The sequence below is a fragment of the Mesoplodon bidens genome, assembly GCF_964165515.1.
Source record: "Mesoplodon bidens genome assembly, chromosome: 12".
Classification (NCBI taxonomy): domain Eukaryota; kingdom Metazoa; phylum Chordata; class Mammalia; order Artiodactyla; family Ziphiidae; genus Mesoplodon; species Mesoplodon bidens.
Window position 1 is genome coordinate 43,835,681 of NC_138168.1, and position 16,129 is coordinate 43,851,809.

At 42.7% G+C, this 16,129-nt stretch overlaps 1 protein-coding gene across 1 annotated transcript in view; it reads left to right on the top strand.

The window, feature by feature from the left end:
- ARMC2 (armadillo repeat containing 2) overlaps positions 1-16,129 on the top strand; it is a 104,336-nt gene that overhangs the window by 51,688 nt on the left and 36,519 nt on the right. Inside the window, exon 11 of the mRNA XM_081250532.1 lies at positions 13,938-14,083. Within this exon, the coding sequence (XP_081106658.1) occupies positions 13,938-14,083 (146 nt within the window). The remainder of the gene's footprint in view (positions 1-13,937; positions 14,084-16,129) is intronic.

A 16,129-nucleotide genomic window follows, 5' to 3' on the forward strand; every position in this document is an offset into this window, starting at 1 on the left:
TTTAGTATGACCAGGGCAGGAAGAAAAAGTGTGTTATGTGTTAGAGTTTCATTACTTCTTTTGTGGCAGATTAAATTTCATAGTTGAATTATTTTCATTGGAGCTGCTTCAGGTCTCGTATTCTTCTTTAGAAGAGATTTTACTCTTTAATAGCATTTGTATATCAGATAATAGCATCTTTGGTGTAATAATTGATGAGATTTGAAATGTGCTTGTCAGTTAATGGGGCTTGATCAAGGACTGCATGTTCGAAGCCTTGGGGAAAGTGTGTTAAAAATTAGATTTAGTCCCTGCCTTAAAGATGCTTCAAGTGTATATGATAATTATTAATTTTGGACTTTGTGGTCTGTCTCCATTTCGAAAAAGACTGTGAAAACCTCCTTTAGTTATGAGTGATTCAGAATTCTACTGGATGTGCCATCTTTTGGCTAGGGAGACTTAAGAAACATTATTTTCATGCTGACAGTGTTATGGAGTTATTTAAATTTTTCCCTCAATGAAAATAGTTATTTGGGTTATATAATTATGTTTCTTGTTAAAATGCAAAAAAAGAAGTATGAGGAAGAGGGTAAAAATCACCTGAATTATTTTCACCCTTAGATAATCCACCTCCAACATTTTAGTAACCATTCTTCCATGCATTTTACATGCATATATATTATATATACTTACGTATGTATAATTTTATATAATTCTTGCTTTTTATCATGAACTTCCTCTTTCTAAGAGTTGTTTTTGCTTGTTTTCTCTCACCCTCTTTTCCTCCTTGTTTCTCCTCCTGGTTCTCCCTGTTAGCCAATATTGTTCACACAGATGTGCTCAGCACCTTTTAATACACTCATAGGTTTTCTTTTTTTTTTTAATTTATTTTAATGTATTTATTTTTGGCTGCGTTGGGTCTTCATTGCCGTGTGCGGGCTTTCTCTAGTTGCGGTGAGCAGGGGTTACTCTTTGTTGAGGTGCGCGGGCTTCTCATTGAGGTGGTTTCTCTTGTTGTGGATCACATGGTCTAGGTATGTGGGCTTCAGTAGTTGTGGCACGTGGGCTCAGTAGTTGTGGCTTGCGGGCTGTAGAGCGCAGGCTCAGTAGTTGTGGTGCACGGGCTTAGTTGCTCCGCGGCATGTGGGATCTTACCGGACCAGGGCTCAAACCCATGTCACCTGCATTGGCAGGCAGATTCTTAACCACAGTGCCACCAGGGAAACCCTACTCATAGGTTTTCAAAAATGGAATATTCTGTGCACTTCTCTTTTCTATTTTAATAATACATAGTAGGGCTTCCCTGGTGGCGCAGTGGTTGAGAGTCCGCCTGCTGATGCAGAGGACACGGGTTCGTGCCCCAGTCCGGGGGGATCCTGCATGCCGCAGAGCGGCTGGGCCCGTGTGCCATGGCTGCTGAGTCTGCACGTCCGGAGCCTGTGCTCCACAACGGGAGAGGCCACAACAGTGAGAGGCCCACATACCGAAAAAAAAATAATAATAATAATAATACATAGCAAAAAACTCAAGAGACTTATTCTTTTTATTGGCAGCATAATATTCTGTGATGAAGATGTACCTCAAATTCTCAACCATTCTTCCATTGAGATACTCTGCTTTTAATTTTTATGTAAAAGCTTTTGGAATTCTTGTTTTAAAAAGTTCTTTCATATATATATAGTTGTCCCTCAGCATCCATGGGGGACCTGCCCCAGATACTAAAGTCCACAGATGCTCAGGTCCCATACTTGGTCCTCTGTATCCATGGATATAGTACACCGTCCATGGCTAGTTGAATCTGCAGATGTGGAACCTACAGATAGGAGTGCTGACTGGATATATGTATATGCATTTATATATTTATACATAATTTATAAATTTAAAAATAAAAACAAATATATAAATGTATTTGTATAGAATAAAAATATATAATTAAATCAGTTGGTATAAAGGAGAATTGAGTATTATTGTGACCAAAAATACATCAAATCCAGAGCTAGGACCTCTGGTATGCCAGTAAGTACAGTGCACTTCTCCCTATGCGCCTCTCCTTTCCCTCTTCCCTTGCTTTGGCCTCCTCAAACGCAAACTGACTCAGTGGGTCAGGTGCCCCTTTCTTGTCCCGACGTCCTTGCGTCCCTCTAGGGTGTGGGGGAAAGGGTGCTGTAGTATCTCCCTCCTCGCTGCCCACCACCACTCACTGGGCACTGTCATCATCTCCAAAGCCTTCCTCTGAACCTGCCTGGGATCTGGTGGGGGAGGGGCTTACACAGCCCCAGGCCTCTCTCAGGAGCGCAGTCAGCAGCCCACATCCCTGTCCAGCAGGAGAAAGGGGCCCATTATTGCCTCCACCTGAGGATGTGCTCCTGCTGTGGTCACCAAGAGCCATTTGTATCAACTGTACACTGTCACTATGTGTGTGTATGTTTACAAATTTGGGGGAAGGGTGATATTGTTTTAGGCTATTTCATTTGCAGAATCCCCTGAACTGGACATTCCCTTGTGTTTAATTAAAACAAAGAAAAGCTGTTTTGTATCATCCGAATGATAAAAATGTAAGCAACTTGACTTCACTATAAGAACAGATGAAAATCTCTACTCTTGCGAATGTGTTGCACTGACTGGCTTTTTACCAGCTCGCTCATGTGCACATTCACCCAAACAGATCTGGCCATGGGCAGAGTTGTTCAATTACACCAGCCTTCAGAACTGGTAACTCTAGCTCAAGGCATTTTTTAAAAGCAACTTTGTTCAATTGAAAAAATAAATAAATGACTTGCGGCTGTACTAATAGAATAATGTCTGTAAGCCAGAGAGAACACAGCAAGGCAAAAAGATAAAGGCAGGACTTCCTCTCTTTTATGACTTTAACTGCTGTTAAAACTTTGCGCATGCTGCCATCCGACCCAGTGCTAGAGTCGTCCTGTCTCCCTAAAGCAGCCCTGTTGGAGGCCATTGAAAGAGTAGAAGGCATCTGAAGCTGGGTCCTGCAGGTTGTGTAGGATTTGGGAAACTGTCACCGAGGAAAAGGGATACGGTATGTTTGGGGGCTGCTGAAAAGGTAGGTCTGTCCAGAGCAGAGAGTTCCGTGGGGGAGGCGTGGGAGGTGAGATTCAGAGGCTACGGTCATGGGCCTCGAATACCAGGCTACAGAGTGCAGACTTGGAGTAACACAGAACGGCTGGAGGTCAGTGCAAGGGGAGGAGGAGATGAGATCAGAGTGGCAGACAGGTGGGCATGTGCAAGATGTTAAACTGATAAAGGCCGAAAAGCTGAAATGTGGCAGGAGAGTGTTGTCAGTGGTACGGACGGATTGGAGGGTTAAGATCTTACACACAGCAGCCCGAATTAAGAGGTGTTGCTGCAGTTACTAGATTTTAGACTGATTATAATGGAGCTAAAGGATCGAGATCAAGGAATGGGCACAAAAGAAAAAAAAGCTCCTCCACAGTATAGGGGCCAATGATGCTTAGAGGAAAAAATACTGAAGTGTTGAGATTTTTGAAAGTTTCCTTTGCATTGTTTCTTACATATATGTATTTGTGTACACATACATGCATGTTTATTACTGCACCACTGACATCAAGAGACATTGATTTCACAAGTGTTTGTGCAGTGGCTGCTCTGTGCCAGGCGTGCTTTGGGTGATTAGTAAGGCAGTGGAGGGCAAGAGAGCTGCCAGTAGGGGCCTACTTTTTAAATTTATTGATTTATTTATTTTTGGCTGTGTTGGGTCTTCGTTTCTGTGCAAGGGCTTTCTCTAGTTGTGGCAAGCAGGGGCCACTCTTCATCGCGGTGCGCGGATCTCTCACTGTCGCGGCCTCTCTTGTTGCGGAGCACAGGCTCCAGACGGGCAGGCTTAGTAGTTGTGGCTCACGGGCCCAGTTGCTCCGCGGCATGTGGGATCCTCCCATACCAGGGCTCGAACCCGTATCCCCTGCTTTGGCAGGCAGATTCTCAACCACTGTGCCATCAGGGAAGCCCAGGGGGCCTACTTTTTGATGATCCCCATGTCCAGATAATAGTATTCTCATGCCCTATTCTTTGACAAAACTCTGGTACTTCCACGAGTTCAGTTCTACCTGTCAGATGCTTAATAGCATTTTAAGAATGTTGAGAGGATGATCGTTGATGCTCTGAGGGACCAGCACCACTTTCCACTAAGTGGAAGTATTAATATTCCCAGTCTGGCAAAACTGGAGACAGGAGTTTGTCTGCAAAATCATTAGCATAAAGAAGGTTAATCTGTGCATGATCACTAAATTCCAGAATGTTAGGCTTTCGGGAGAGCTCCTTGAAACCTGGAAAAAGAGAAACACAGACCAGCTAAAAGGCTAGGCCCCCTAGGTTCCAGCATTAAATTGCATCACCTAAGGAGGTGACACAGATGAAATAGGGGTTTGTCAATATTAATCTCGGTGGATTATCAGGAGGTGTTAGGGTTCATTTCTGGCTTCTAAGGCCCGACAGTTGGGAAGGGATAATACAGGAACTGAGGAAAATTCCTGGAGTCACCTCCATCAGTAAGCCTGTTGTGGTTTCCATGGAGAAGAGTCTTTGGTATGCGTCACAGTCACAAACAAGCCCCAATTCCCCTGGTGTCTCATTTGTCTTCTTGTGTCTTGAGGACACTATGTACAAAGCTGATTTACTGTAATTGAAGAAAATCTCAAGGTACTCACATTTACAGTTAGGTAATTTGTAGGTATATAACGTAACTATTAAACCCAGGTTGATTTAAACGAATGTTCCTATTTTTACGGATTCCTTTGTATTTCCAGCCTTTTCTTCTTTACAGCCTGACCCACTTGATTTTGAGTTCAGTTCTTAAAGAAATATATTCTTTCCCTGCTTTAGACGTAACATTTTTGAAGTTAGAACTGTCTGGCACCCCCCCCCCCCCAGATAACATGGTTTCTTTCCTTCGTCTTACACCTGGTCTCTCTTCTCTGACCTCTAAACCTGCCACCCAGAGGGTCCTTCAAGTCCTAATCTTTCACCCTTCTTGCTCAGTACAGCTCCACTGTCCAATTCTTCCTTTTTCTAAGCGGAAGTTTCTCAGGAAGATCGGTCTTCCCAGCCCTTGGCAGTCCCTCTCCTCCACTTTGGCTCTAGAGTGTGGGGAAAAGGAGAGTGAATTAAACAGAGATTTGACCCTGGGTAGCTCAGAAAATGATAATGTTATTGTCAGAAATTAGAGGGTTATGTAAGGGAACTGATTTGGTGAGAGGAGGGAGGGAAATGATGTAATTAGCCCTCGTGTAAAACTTTAAGGTGCCAGCAGAACAGCCAAGTGGGACTGTCCCGTAGGAAACTGGAGAGAAGAACCCATGCTTAGCAGAGAAAGTAAAGCCAACAAAGCAGACTTAGCGTCATCTACATGGAGTTGACCGTTGAAGTCAAGAAAAGACAATGATACTACTCAAAGGGAGAGTAGAGAGAGAGAGTAGGGCTAGAGGAGGGCTGAGGACAGGTTCCGTAAAATAGCCAGATGTGTGGAATAGGGAGAGACGAGAAGTGACCAGAAAATTCAGAAAGGACAGTGTAGAAGAGGGTAGAGCTTTTAAGAGCAAGGATTGGTCAGCTTTGGCAAGTGCTACGGCAAGCACACGGGGAAAGAGGAATTCCGCTACCGTGTGGGGCAATTTGAGTGGGCAGGTGGGGTCGCGTCCTGTTGCAGGGGGTCTGTCCGCACTCTCTTTAAATCTTAAATGATTTCTTTATCTCTACACTTTTAAATTAAGAGATGTTTTGATATAGTTGGGTTTTTGTTTTTTAATTTCTAAACCCTAGAGTAAACTCCCCGCTTTGGCTGATGCGAGTTCGCTCCTGTATTGTGTATTCCACGTCCCCAGCACGCGGTACCGTCGTCTTCCGGAGCCCTGATGGTCCCTCTGGCTTTGTGCCCGGCGGGGACAGGGCTCAGTGCTGCCTTGTGGACTAGTGACGGGAGCACAGGCCTGAACTGGCGGTTCAGCTCTGACATTCTGTGAGCCTCTCCCTCCTCATCTCCCAGTGACTGGCTGTGCCTGGGGTAGAGGGTAGTCAGGAGAGTTAAACAAGATGATCTATTGAAGCACCTAGAACAAGACATGGCATGTAGATGGCACTCAGCAGAAATTTATTAAACAAAGTGAGATCAGAATCACCAAAACTTGAAGCTTCAAAGAGCAATTATTTCTGATAAGAAAAAATTAATCACAACAATTAAGATGACAGAGTTGAAGATGGATTTCATCTTTGTGTATTCTGTGTGTGTGTGTGGCTTTCCTTTTTATCTTTTATTCTGAACTCAGTATAGGTTCACAAGATGTTGCAAAAATAGTAGAGGGGTCCTATTTTCCCAATCACCCTGCTTCTCCCAATGATGACATCTTACATAACTGTAGGACATTATTAAAAGGGGGAAACTGATATGGGTATGATACCATTAACTATTTTACTTATTTGCATATTATTTTTGAGATTCGGTGAGTCTCTTTTTTTGTCACAGTCTTTAGTTTGGTTATTAGGCTTGCTAATTTTTTAATGATGTATTTGTTAGTGGGAAGGGGAGCTATTTCTACTTATGAGGTTTCCTTCCTATAAAGGAATACCCAGTAGTGTAACTGACCACTCAAGTCATCCAACTGGCATGAGAGAGCGGGCAGTCAGAGCCTACTCTTCCCTTTCCTGGGAAAGGGCTACATATAGGCAACTCTTGTTCAACTTTGACTCTCCACGGATGGCATACCTGAAGACTTGGGGGGAGTCAGAGATCCCAAACATGTAACGCCTTGGGCTTTGAATTAGAAATAAGAGAGAGACTAAGGCAGATGGGGAAGAAAGTTGAAGGATGTAGTTTATAGCTGAGGTGGGTGTGCTTTCTAATCCTGAACCCCTGAATCAGACTTGCCCACCCAGTCACAGGCCACGCCTGCCCCAGGAGGAGCAGAGAACACCTGTGCTCACCAAGCAGGAAGTGAGGGGTGGAGAGTGACCAGGAGATTATGCTAAGAAAAGTCACCTCACAAGGAAGGAACATCAGGTGTGGGAAGTAAGTATTCCTATGCCACCTGCTTCTGGGGAGAGCCATTTGCTTTTCAATTGCTGTCATATTTGCTCAGTCTCATCTCTTCCCTGTAGACATATTAGTCGTGGCAATAAAGAAATGTCACTAACTTTAACATGTAATTCTGAAAATCAGTGTTATTACTCTGTAGTTCTTAAAGCATTACCTTTTTCAGACTCATTTTCTTTATTTTACTGCTCTGGCATTCTGTATAGTTTAGATGACATTCAAATTTCAGCTGTATTGATACATATAACGGCCACAACTGGAAGAACCAGCTACCTACTCATTTTACCAAGGTGTAACTGACATAGTGGCAGTAAATGGAGAAACAGTAATAAACATAGGCAAATGTTAAATAAGAGTCTCAAAGTAGGGCACTGGAGCTTGAGGAGGGCAGAACCATTTCCTGCAGAAGTAGGACACTCATGGTAGGAATGTGCCAAATAGGGTCCACAGCCAGGCACCAAGCATTACTGAGGATTGTGAATTAATATTACTTTCACATGCATGTATCTTAACTCCAAGAAAATGCTTAGGAAGTTTTGGAACTAGTGGTTTCATGTATATAGTGGCATCTTACAATTAGTTTCCTTTTTCTCAGGCAGAACTGTACTAATCGTACATGAGACAATATGAAACTTCTTGGGTTACCACATGGGCTCTGGTTTTGGCATATATGTGGTCTCAATTGGGCACAAATCCAGAAAATGAATATGCTTTCATTAATAGAGGGAGATGGTTTTGCTGAGGTTGGAAAATGGTGTGGCTTTGGTCTTAAATCATTTGACACTGTTTGTGGTCTCTGGCGGCTGTGTTTATTCTTTCACGTCATCAGCGGGAAGTGAACCATTTTGCAGTTGGCAGTTAAGTTGAGATAAAGCTCTAGGGATTTTGGTTATGGATATTCCAGATGATTGAGCAATAAAATGAATGCTTTTAGGAGACAGTCAAATGGAGCAGGGGAGACAACAGATGAGGAGTCGTTAGAGGACCAGATGCCCACCTACCTGGAGCTGGTAGACTTTCTGAGCTTCGGTTTCCTCATCTGAAAATTGGAGCTCAGGATACCTTTCCTGTCTACAACATTCAGGGAGCAAATGAGATCAAGCTCACAAGATAGCTTTATAAAAAATAAAGTAGCTGCTCATATTTTTTTCATAATAGCATTCAATGTATAAAAATAAAGTGACTCATGATGCTAATTTTGGTAGAGGAAGCATAATAACTTTCAGACTGTTAGTGCAATTTTCAATTGCATTATGTTCCAAAGTTTTCTTTGAAAGCCGGTTTTTTGAAATTGGGAAAATATTTCTCCAAGGAATAATACCATGATTGACGGTGAAGTTCCCGGGCTAGCCAAAGAGCCTGTTCAATTTCTGATGCACCTAAACAGGAATTCTGTGGTGGGCTGTGAGCTGCAAGCCCCTCCGATCTGGGCCAGCTCTGATGGCTGAATGCCTCCTAGGGCAGAAGAATGTGGTGAGTTCCCTGGGGACTGAGGACTCTGATGGAGGGAGAGTGCAAAGGGAGTAGAGGAGTCATCCACTCGAGAGATGAGCAGTATATGGAGGCCCAGGTGGGCCAACCAGCCCTCCCCACCATGCACCCACCCCCCTGCAGTAGAGAATGCTGGGGATGAGGCCACAGCTGCTGGGCCTGCACTGTCATTCTTAAGTTCATTGATATAAATTAGGAGGGCCTCATATTTTAAGGCAAATATTTCATGTGTTTGCTTAGGTTTTTCAAATAATTAATAATTGGAAACATAATTTAAAATCGATAATGAAGTACCTAAATTGATTTTTTTAATGCTAAATCTTTTGAATTCTAATTTTGCTTTACTAAAATGCTTTTTGAGCCCTTATAAAATAATCACTTCTTGATAGAATTTTTCCCTTTAAAATGGGTCTCCCAATGTTGACTGCATGGTGAAGACTTTGAGGCCCAACTAGTTCAGTGTGAGATAGGACAGCTTTACCAAACTCACCAGGTGTTTTACCTGGAGATGCTGATTGAGGTTGGGGCCCAATCTGACGATCAAGGAGTTTGGGGAAACCCAGCTGCCTCAGGAAAAGTGAGCACCACAAAGCTGTAGAGTGTGTGTGTGGCTCAGTCATTTTCCAGCAGTAGATTAGCAACCAGAATCACACCGGCATGTTTCTTCCCTGATATATACCAAACATTTAGGTCCCCTTTTGTCCCAGACATCATCTAACAGCTGCTAATAAGCAAGGACACTTAAATTTTTATCAGTCCTTTTTGTGGATTACCAGTTCCATATTCTTCTCCTTTTTCTTCTTCCCACTGGTTGCCTTCTGACTCAGTATATCTGTCCCAAGGGGTTGCACATTAAGTGATGGGAAAAAGAAGAATGGAAACTCCTGTTTTTCAGTTTGCTATTTCTTGGTGAGATCACAGTTAAGAAGTTGGGAATTGTTCCAGTAAAGTCCTTTAGAAGCTAAACAAGCATCTGTGTATGCATCTAACTTCTACTTCTTTTTCTTTTTTTGTCATAAAGTATTTGAGATGGCTTAAAAGATTGTATGCAGTAAAATAGAAGAGTACATAACTCAGTGGAATTAGGAACAATATAAACTAGAATAGAAAGTTAAGAAAGGAACAGATACATTTCTCCCAGCATGAAGCTCGGACTTCGGTGAGCTCCTGCTTTGGGTGCAGGCCCAGTGGGTGGGCTTTCCTGCGGGGTGGAAAACAAAGACTCAGCGGCAGAGCACACAGCTCATTAACAAGTTCTGCAAATATATCTCTTTTAAAAAGTTGGAGCGAGGCTGAGAGTTAGGTGGGTTGACTTGGAATTTGCCTTTACTGTTACCACAGTATTTAGCTGGACTCTCCTCCCACTGATCTGTTTATATTTTTCCCAGAAAAAGCCGCTTGTCTGTTCAGCCCCAGCCCCTCCCGCAGTGAGATCATTGGCTCACAGCCAGCCTTTCAAATGGGGGGCCTTCACGCCTGCATCTGCCTGGCGACCTCCTCCTGACCCTCCTCCCCAGGGATTTAAGCTCTGGTTTACCACCAGCTAATGCCGGGGCACTTTCTTGTCAGAGGCTCCTTAAAGGGGAAAAGCCTCCTTTTCTGTCTCCCGTCTCCCTTGTCCCTTCATTTCCTTCCTCCTCCTCCTTTCCTTCTTTCCCCTCCTCATCCCCTCTTCCTTCTCTTTTCCTAATGTGTATCATCCAGTAAGATTTTTTATTTTTATTTTTATTTTTTTTGCGGTACGCGGGCCTCTCACTGCCGTGGCCTCTCCCGTTGTGGAGCACAGGCTCCCGACGCGCAGGCTCAGCGGCCATGGCTCACGGGCCCAGCCGCCCCGCGGCATGTGGGATCTTCCCGGACCGGGGCACGAACCCGTGTCCCCTGCATTGGCAGGCGGACTCTCAACCACTGCGCCACCTGGGAAGCCCCATCCAGTAAGCTTTTTATGGGCATATTTATTGTCCTCTGGGTAGGAAAAGGAATAAGAAACTGTTTGGACTGTGGAGGAGCTCACAGTGGGAGAGAAGGTACCTGAAACTAGTGGTTAGGAGTCTGTGATGGGTGTGGAACAGGAAGGTCTGTTCACCTGGAAGAGAAGCAATCAACCGCTGAAAAGTCTTCACAGAGGAGAAGTGAGCCTGAGCTGTGTCCATAAACCCGAGCAGGAGGTGGGCAGGTTGGAGAAGGGGCGGCAGAGTGTGATGGAGGGGGACATTCTGGGCAGAGGCAGCGGTCCGTTCAAAGGCTTGGAATTGTGAAAGGATGAGGAGGTTGTGTATGGTGCAGAGTCTGAAAGATGGAGAGGGAGGAAGGGGGAGGTGAAGGGGATGAGCTTGCGGGGGGTGAACCGGGCTTTAGAGAGTGAATAGCCTTTAGGAGATGGATTTTGCCCAGTAGGCCACCGGAAGTCAGAGGAAGTCTGAACAGGGAAGGTTGGGTTTCAAGATGCTCCCTCTGGCAGCAGGGAGACGCTGTGGGGAGTTGAGCCCAACAGTGGAGAGAGTGGAAGGAGCCCATGCAGGGAGTGTAGAGTTTGGGAGAGAGATGAAATGGGCTTAAACAGAACCAGCAGCCTTGAAGATGGGAAGAAGAGGTAGAACAGGTGATTAATCAGCTGTTGAAAGGGAAGGAGGGAAAGGAGTTAGGAGCCTAGGAAGGAGCTGCTGTCGTGAAGGAGATGAATAGGGAATACACTAGTCCCCCTCCAGGAAGTCCACTTTTCTCTCATCGATTATTTTTTTATTCCTCCGCTCCTTTTAAATCATCTTAAAGTCCATCTACCTGAGATACTGTCTGATTCATCCATGGTTTTCTGAATCCCAACCTTTCTATTTATACCAGTGTTTCCTTTGTAGGTATTAATCCATTCGTCCATTCCATCAACAAATGTTTATTGAGGACCCACTGTGTGCCAGGCACTAGATATGGGCCTGGGAGGCACAATGGTGAAAAGACAAAAGTGTATACCCTCACTGAAACTTCTAGTATAGAGAAATAGACAACAAAACGTAATATTAAATAACCTAACATAAAGTAGTTTGTGAGGGTTGTGTGGTATGAGATGAAATTTGAGGGGTTGACAAGAGTCAGACCATACCAGGCCTTGTACACCAAGGCCAGGAAATGGAGTCATGTTCTAGGAGCAATAGACAAAAAGCCAGTAGGGCTTAGGGTGACAGAAAGCAGAAAGGCAAGTTCTGGAATGTGTCTGAAGTTTTGCAACTTGAGACACTGTGTTGATGGTAGTGTCATATATTGAGGCATCACTATGTATTTTTCAAGTGCATGGTATATGTTTCATGTATATTATTCTACTCGCATCACAACTGACAAATTTGGAAACATTCAACTCACTCAACTCCCTGTACTCCATATAATGTGATTGATACAGGCAGTAAATAGATAGGGATTTAAAATCAGGTGATGTGTCACATATAAATGTGTGCTTCCACTCTTGATTTGGGCCATTTATAAAAGTTATGTATTTGGGGCAAAAGAACCATGAGCTGTCTTAACTTTTGCTAATGAGGTGAGAAAAAGGGTTGAAAGGGAGAAAAAAAACCCGCCAAAACTGAGGTTGAAACAAGAAAATAAAAGCTCCTAAGAAAAGTCTGGTCCCTCCTGCTGACAGCGCCCCCTGCCAGAGGTTGAGTTGGGGAGCTAGAAGATGACAACGGATTGAGGTGCCCAATCTGTGAAGCTGTGGGGGCCAGGGAAGGGGAAGCGTTTGTGTGCACCGTGGGTGGAATGAGTGTTCCGTGATCAGCCACGGTCTCTGTCTGGTTCAGGCCAGGATTCACTTGGGCATCTGTGCTCTTTGGTGTCGGAGTGGGGAAGCCTCTGAGTCTCCCTTTGGATTGACATAAACCAGCAGTGCTCAAGTGCCTGGGCTGTCTCTGAAGAAGGAGAACAGGTAGAGCCAGGGTCCGATGATGAGAATTTTCCATTTTATGGCAGTGATGGCTTGAAGTGCCTAGAATGGTTTGTTAGCCTTCCTTAGCTCAAGAGACTGTGTTGTAGATCTCTGGTGAAGTGGAATGGTAGAATAGTTTGTTTCCCCTCCAGTGTTTTGGATACTGAATCTTTCAGGGAAGAATTTACTAAATTGCTGCATAATTGAATTGACTACAAAAGACTTGCACACATTTATTTGAAGCATTAATTTTATTTTCTCTGCTTTAGAAGGTAGTGGGTTATATTTTAGCAAAATCTTTTTGTGGCGGTTGTTACAAAGGAAAACTAATCAAAGATACATGTCATCTTAATAAGTGTTTTCAAAGTTTATTAATTATGGCTTTATACTTACATAATGCTCTACAGTGTACAAAAACAGTGTCACATTTTTTCCACCTGATACACACAACCCTGGCTGGTGAGCAGGGGCTGTAACCCCCTTTTCACAGATGAGGAAATGGGGAAGCTGAGGAACGAGTGAGTGCCTCAGTCACTTATTTAGGAAGAGATTTCGGACTTGAATCTCCATCCTTTGACTCTACGGCCAGCGATCTCCCTTCTTCTGCATTTTGGATGTGAAGACCCACAACAAAGGCGGGGATGGGACCCATGACTTTTGAGCTCCTGTTAGTTAATCAGCAGTGGCAATGCCACTCATGCATCTCATCTCACTGAATCCTAATAACTCCAGGGCAGTTATCACCATCCCCGCTTTACTGTTGAGAAAAATGTGCTCTGGGAGGTTAACTAACCTAAACTGGTGAGTGGTAGGGCTGGGATTTGACCAGGCCATCCAGCTCCCAAGCTGACTCTCTTACCCAGTAGCCTGCCTGTACTATCTCACGAGGAAAGATCACCCTGCATATTTAAAATTATTAGATAACAGCAACTTTCGTTTATGGATTTATTAAATTGTTCTCCACTTTCAGACAAGGGTTAAAGTACATAGCTTTTCTGAACATTTTTTACAAAATAAGATAAATTTGCAAGACATCAATCCTTGCCACTTGGAAGAGGATGAGACTAACAGTCTTAAATATTCTTTGGCTACAGCATTGTCATTTGATGGTGTGTATAAGAATATGGAACAAGGAATTCCTGTTTTGTGGAACTCATGTGGCATGTCACAGGGTCAATAGATGATCTTATGACTTCTACTAAACCCAGATGACGATTTGCTTAACCCTGGGGTTTTGGTATACTCATTGCTTCTTAACACGAATATTTCATTCATTACTTTTGAACCAAAGTAGGCTTTCTTTGTATTCATTTCTTGGTTTTCGTTTTGTGCTACTTGTGCATATAGGCCCATGTTCTCTGATGGGAGATGCATAACAGGGCCTCGGTTTAGCTACTGATGTAACGAAACTTATGGTATGAATTATGCTGTGCCGATTAGTGTTGCTGTATTTTCTAATTTTTAAAGATGGCACTAATGTGTTTTTTTTCATAGATGACTGCTACGCTGAGAAACTTGGTTGACTCACCACTAGCAAGAAGTAAGTTGCTAATCATCAGTGCCCTTCCCCAGCTCTGCATGGTGATGGGACAGTACATAGATGACAAGGATGTCTGCACCAATGTTGCCAGAATATTCAGGTAGGTAGACTAGGAAAACAAAGTAGCCTTACAAAAATGCTCATGTTTAGATTTAGGGGGTTATTTTTAATATCTGTATGTGTGACTGGCAAGGAATCCTGTTTTTGCTTTTTTTTTTTTTTTTTTTTGCGTTATGCGGGCCTCTCACTGTTGTGGCCTCTCCCCCCGCGGAGCACAGGCTCCGGACGCGCAGGCCCAGCGGCCATGGCCCACGGGCCCAGCCGCTCCGCGGCACGTGGGATCCTCCCGGACCGGGGCACGAACCTGCGTCCCCTGCATCGGCAGGCGGACTCTCAACCACTGCGCCACCAGGGAAGCCCCAGGACATCTTGATTAACATTAGGTCTAAGAGTTAGTCTATAGATTCTCTTCGATTTTCTATGCAAAATATATGCAAATAAGTCTACTTTGGGGTTTTTTCCCATGATTACAACTCTTGGCCCCTGTCCCCACCTTTTTCTTAGGTGCATGGCTTAGGATGTCCAATACAAAGTTGTGAGAGTGTTGAACCAGCTGACTTTCTCCTGAGTTGAAAGGAAATATTCTTGTGGTTTTGCCAGTTGAAATTAATGTTTGTTGTAGGTTTCTGTAGATACCTTTTGACAGTTAAGGAACAATTTTCTCTCATTAATGGATTTTAAGTTTCCTTGAATACTTGCCTCAAATGTATTTTGATTATGTGGATTTTCTTAACAGATTTTCTCATGTTAAGCCATTATATATTGCTAGATTTGCTTAACTAATATTCTGTTTAGTATTTTTCATCTATGGTTATGAGTGACATTGACCTGTATGTTTCCTCTCTCATACTGTCCGTGTCTGGTTTTAATGTCAAGTTGATACCAGCCTCATAAAATGAGCTGGGATATATTCCAACATTTTCTCTCTTCTAGAAGAATTTCTGAAAATTAAACTTACCTGTTTCTTGAAGTTTGTAGAACTTGCTTGAAAGCTGTTTTATCCTGGTGTGTGTATACGTGTGTGTGCATGCATGCATGTGTGAATGTCATTGACAACTGATTCACTTTCTTTAATAGTTACATGTCTAGTCATATTTCCTATTTCTACTTGATTCAGTTTCTAAAAGTTATATTTTTATAGGAATTTGTCCATTTAAGTTTTCAAACTGTATAAAGTCATCCCAAATATTCTATTATCCTTTTAATCTCTATTGCATCTCTGATTATGCCCCTTTTGTTTATATTATTTATTTAAGAAATACTTATACAGTGCCTACTATGTGCCAGGCAATGTTCTAAGCACCTTCCAGATACTAATTCATTTATTCCTTATAACAGCTTTAAAAGGTGGGTACTATTATTATTATCTTCATTGTACATATGAGGAGACTGAGGCATAGAGAGGTTTGGTAGTTTTCCCAGGGTCACACAGCCATGATTTAAACCAGGTAGTATGGCTCTAGAATTCATACATTTAAAAGCTATGTTACACCGCCTCTTCATTTTGATATTGATTTTTATTCCTTATTTTAATGATTTGTGAGGTTTCTCTTTTTCTATTGATCAGTCTTGCCAAAGGTTTGACAATTTATTAGTTTTTGTGAAGAACCAACAGATTATCGAACCACTCTGTTGTATGTTTATTTTGTATTTTATTCCTTCTGTTCTTATCCTTAATAATCCCTATCTTCTATTCTTTTTGGATACATTATACTTTCTTCTGTTTTGATTAGAAATTCAATTCCCTTCTTTGCAGCTTTCTTAAGGTTATAAATTTTCCTCTAGCTACTGCTGTAGCTGCATCTCAATTTTGATTTGTAGTGTTTTTGTTATTATTCAGATATGTGTTTTTCTATTTTCTTATTTATTTGACCCATAAGTTATGTGTTTTTAAATTTCCAAAAGTAAGTTTTTTAAACATTTTGTTTTTCATTGATTTCTAATTTAATTGTACTTTGACCAGAGAATGTGATCTGAGACACTGGTTTTCTGAAAATTTACTGAGACTTATTAATGGCCTGGCACATGATCAAGTTTTTAAAATATCAGTGATGTTTTACCTATTAATCTATCACTTAATGAGAAA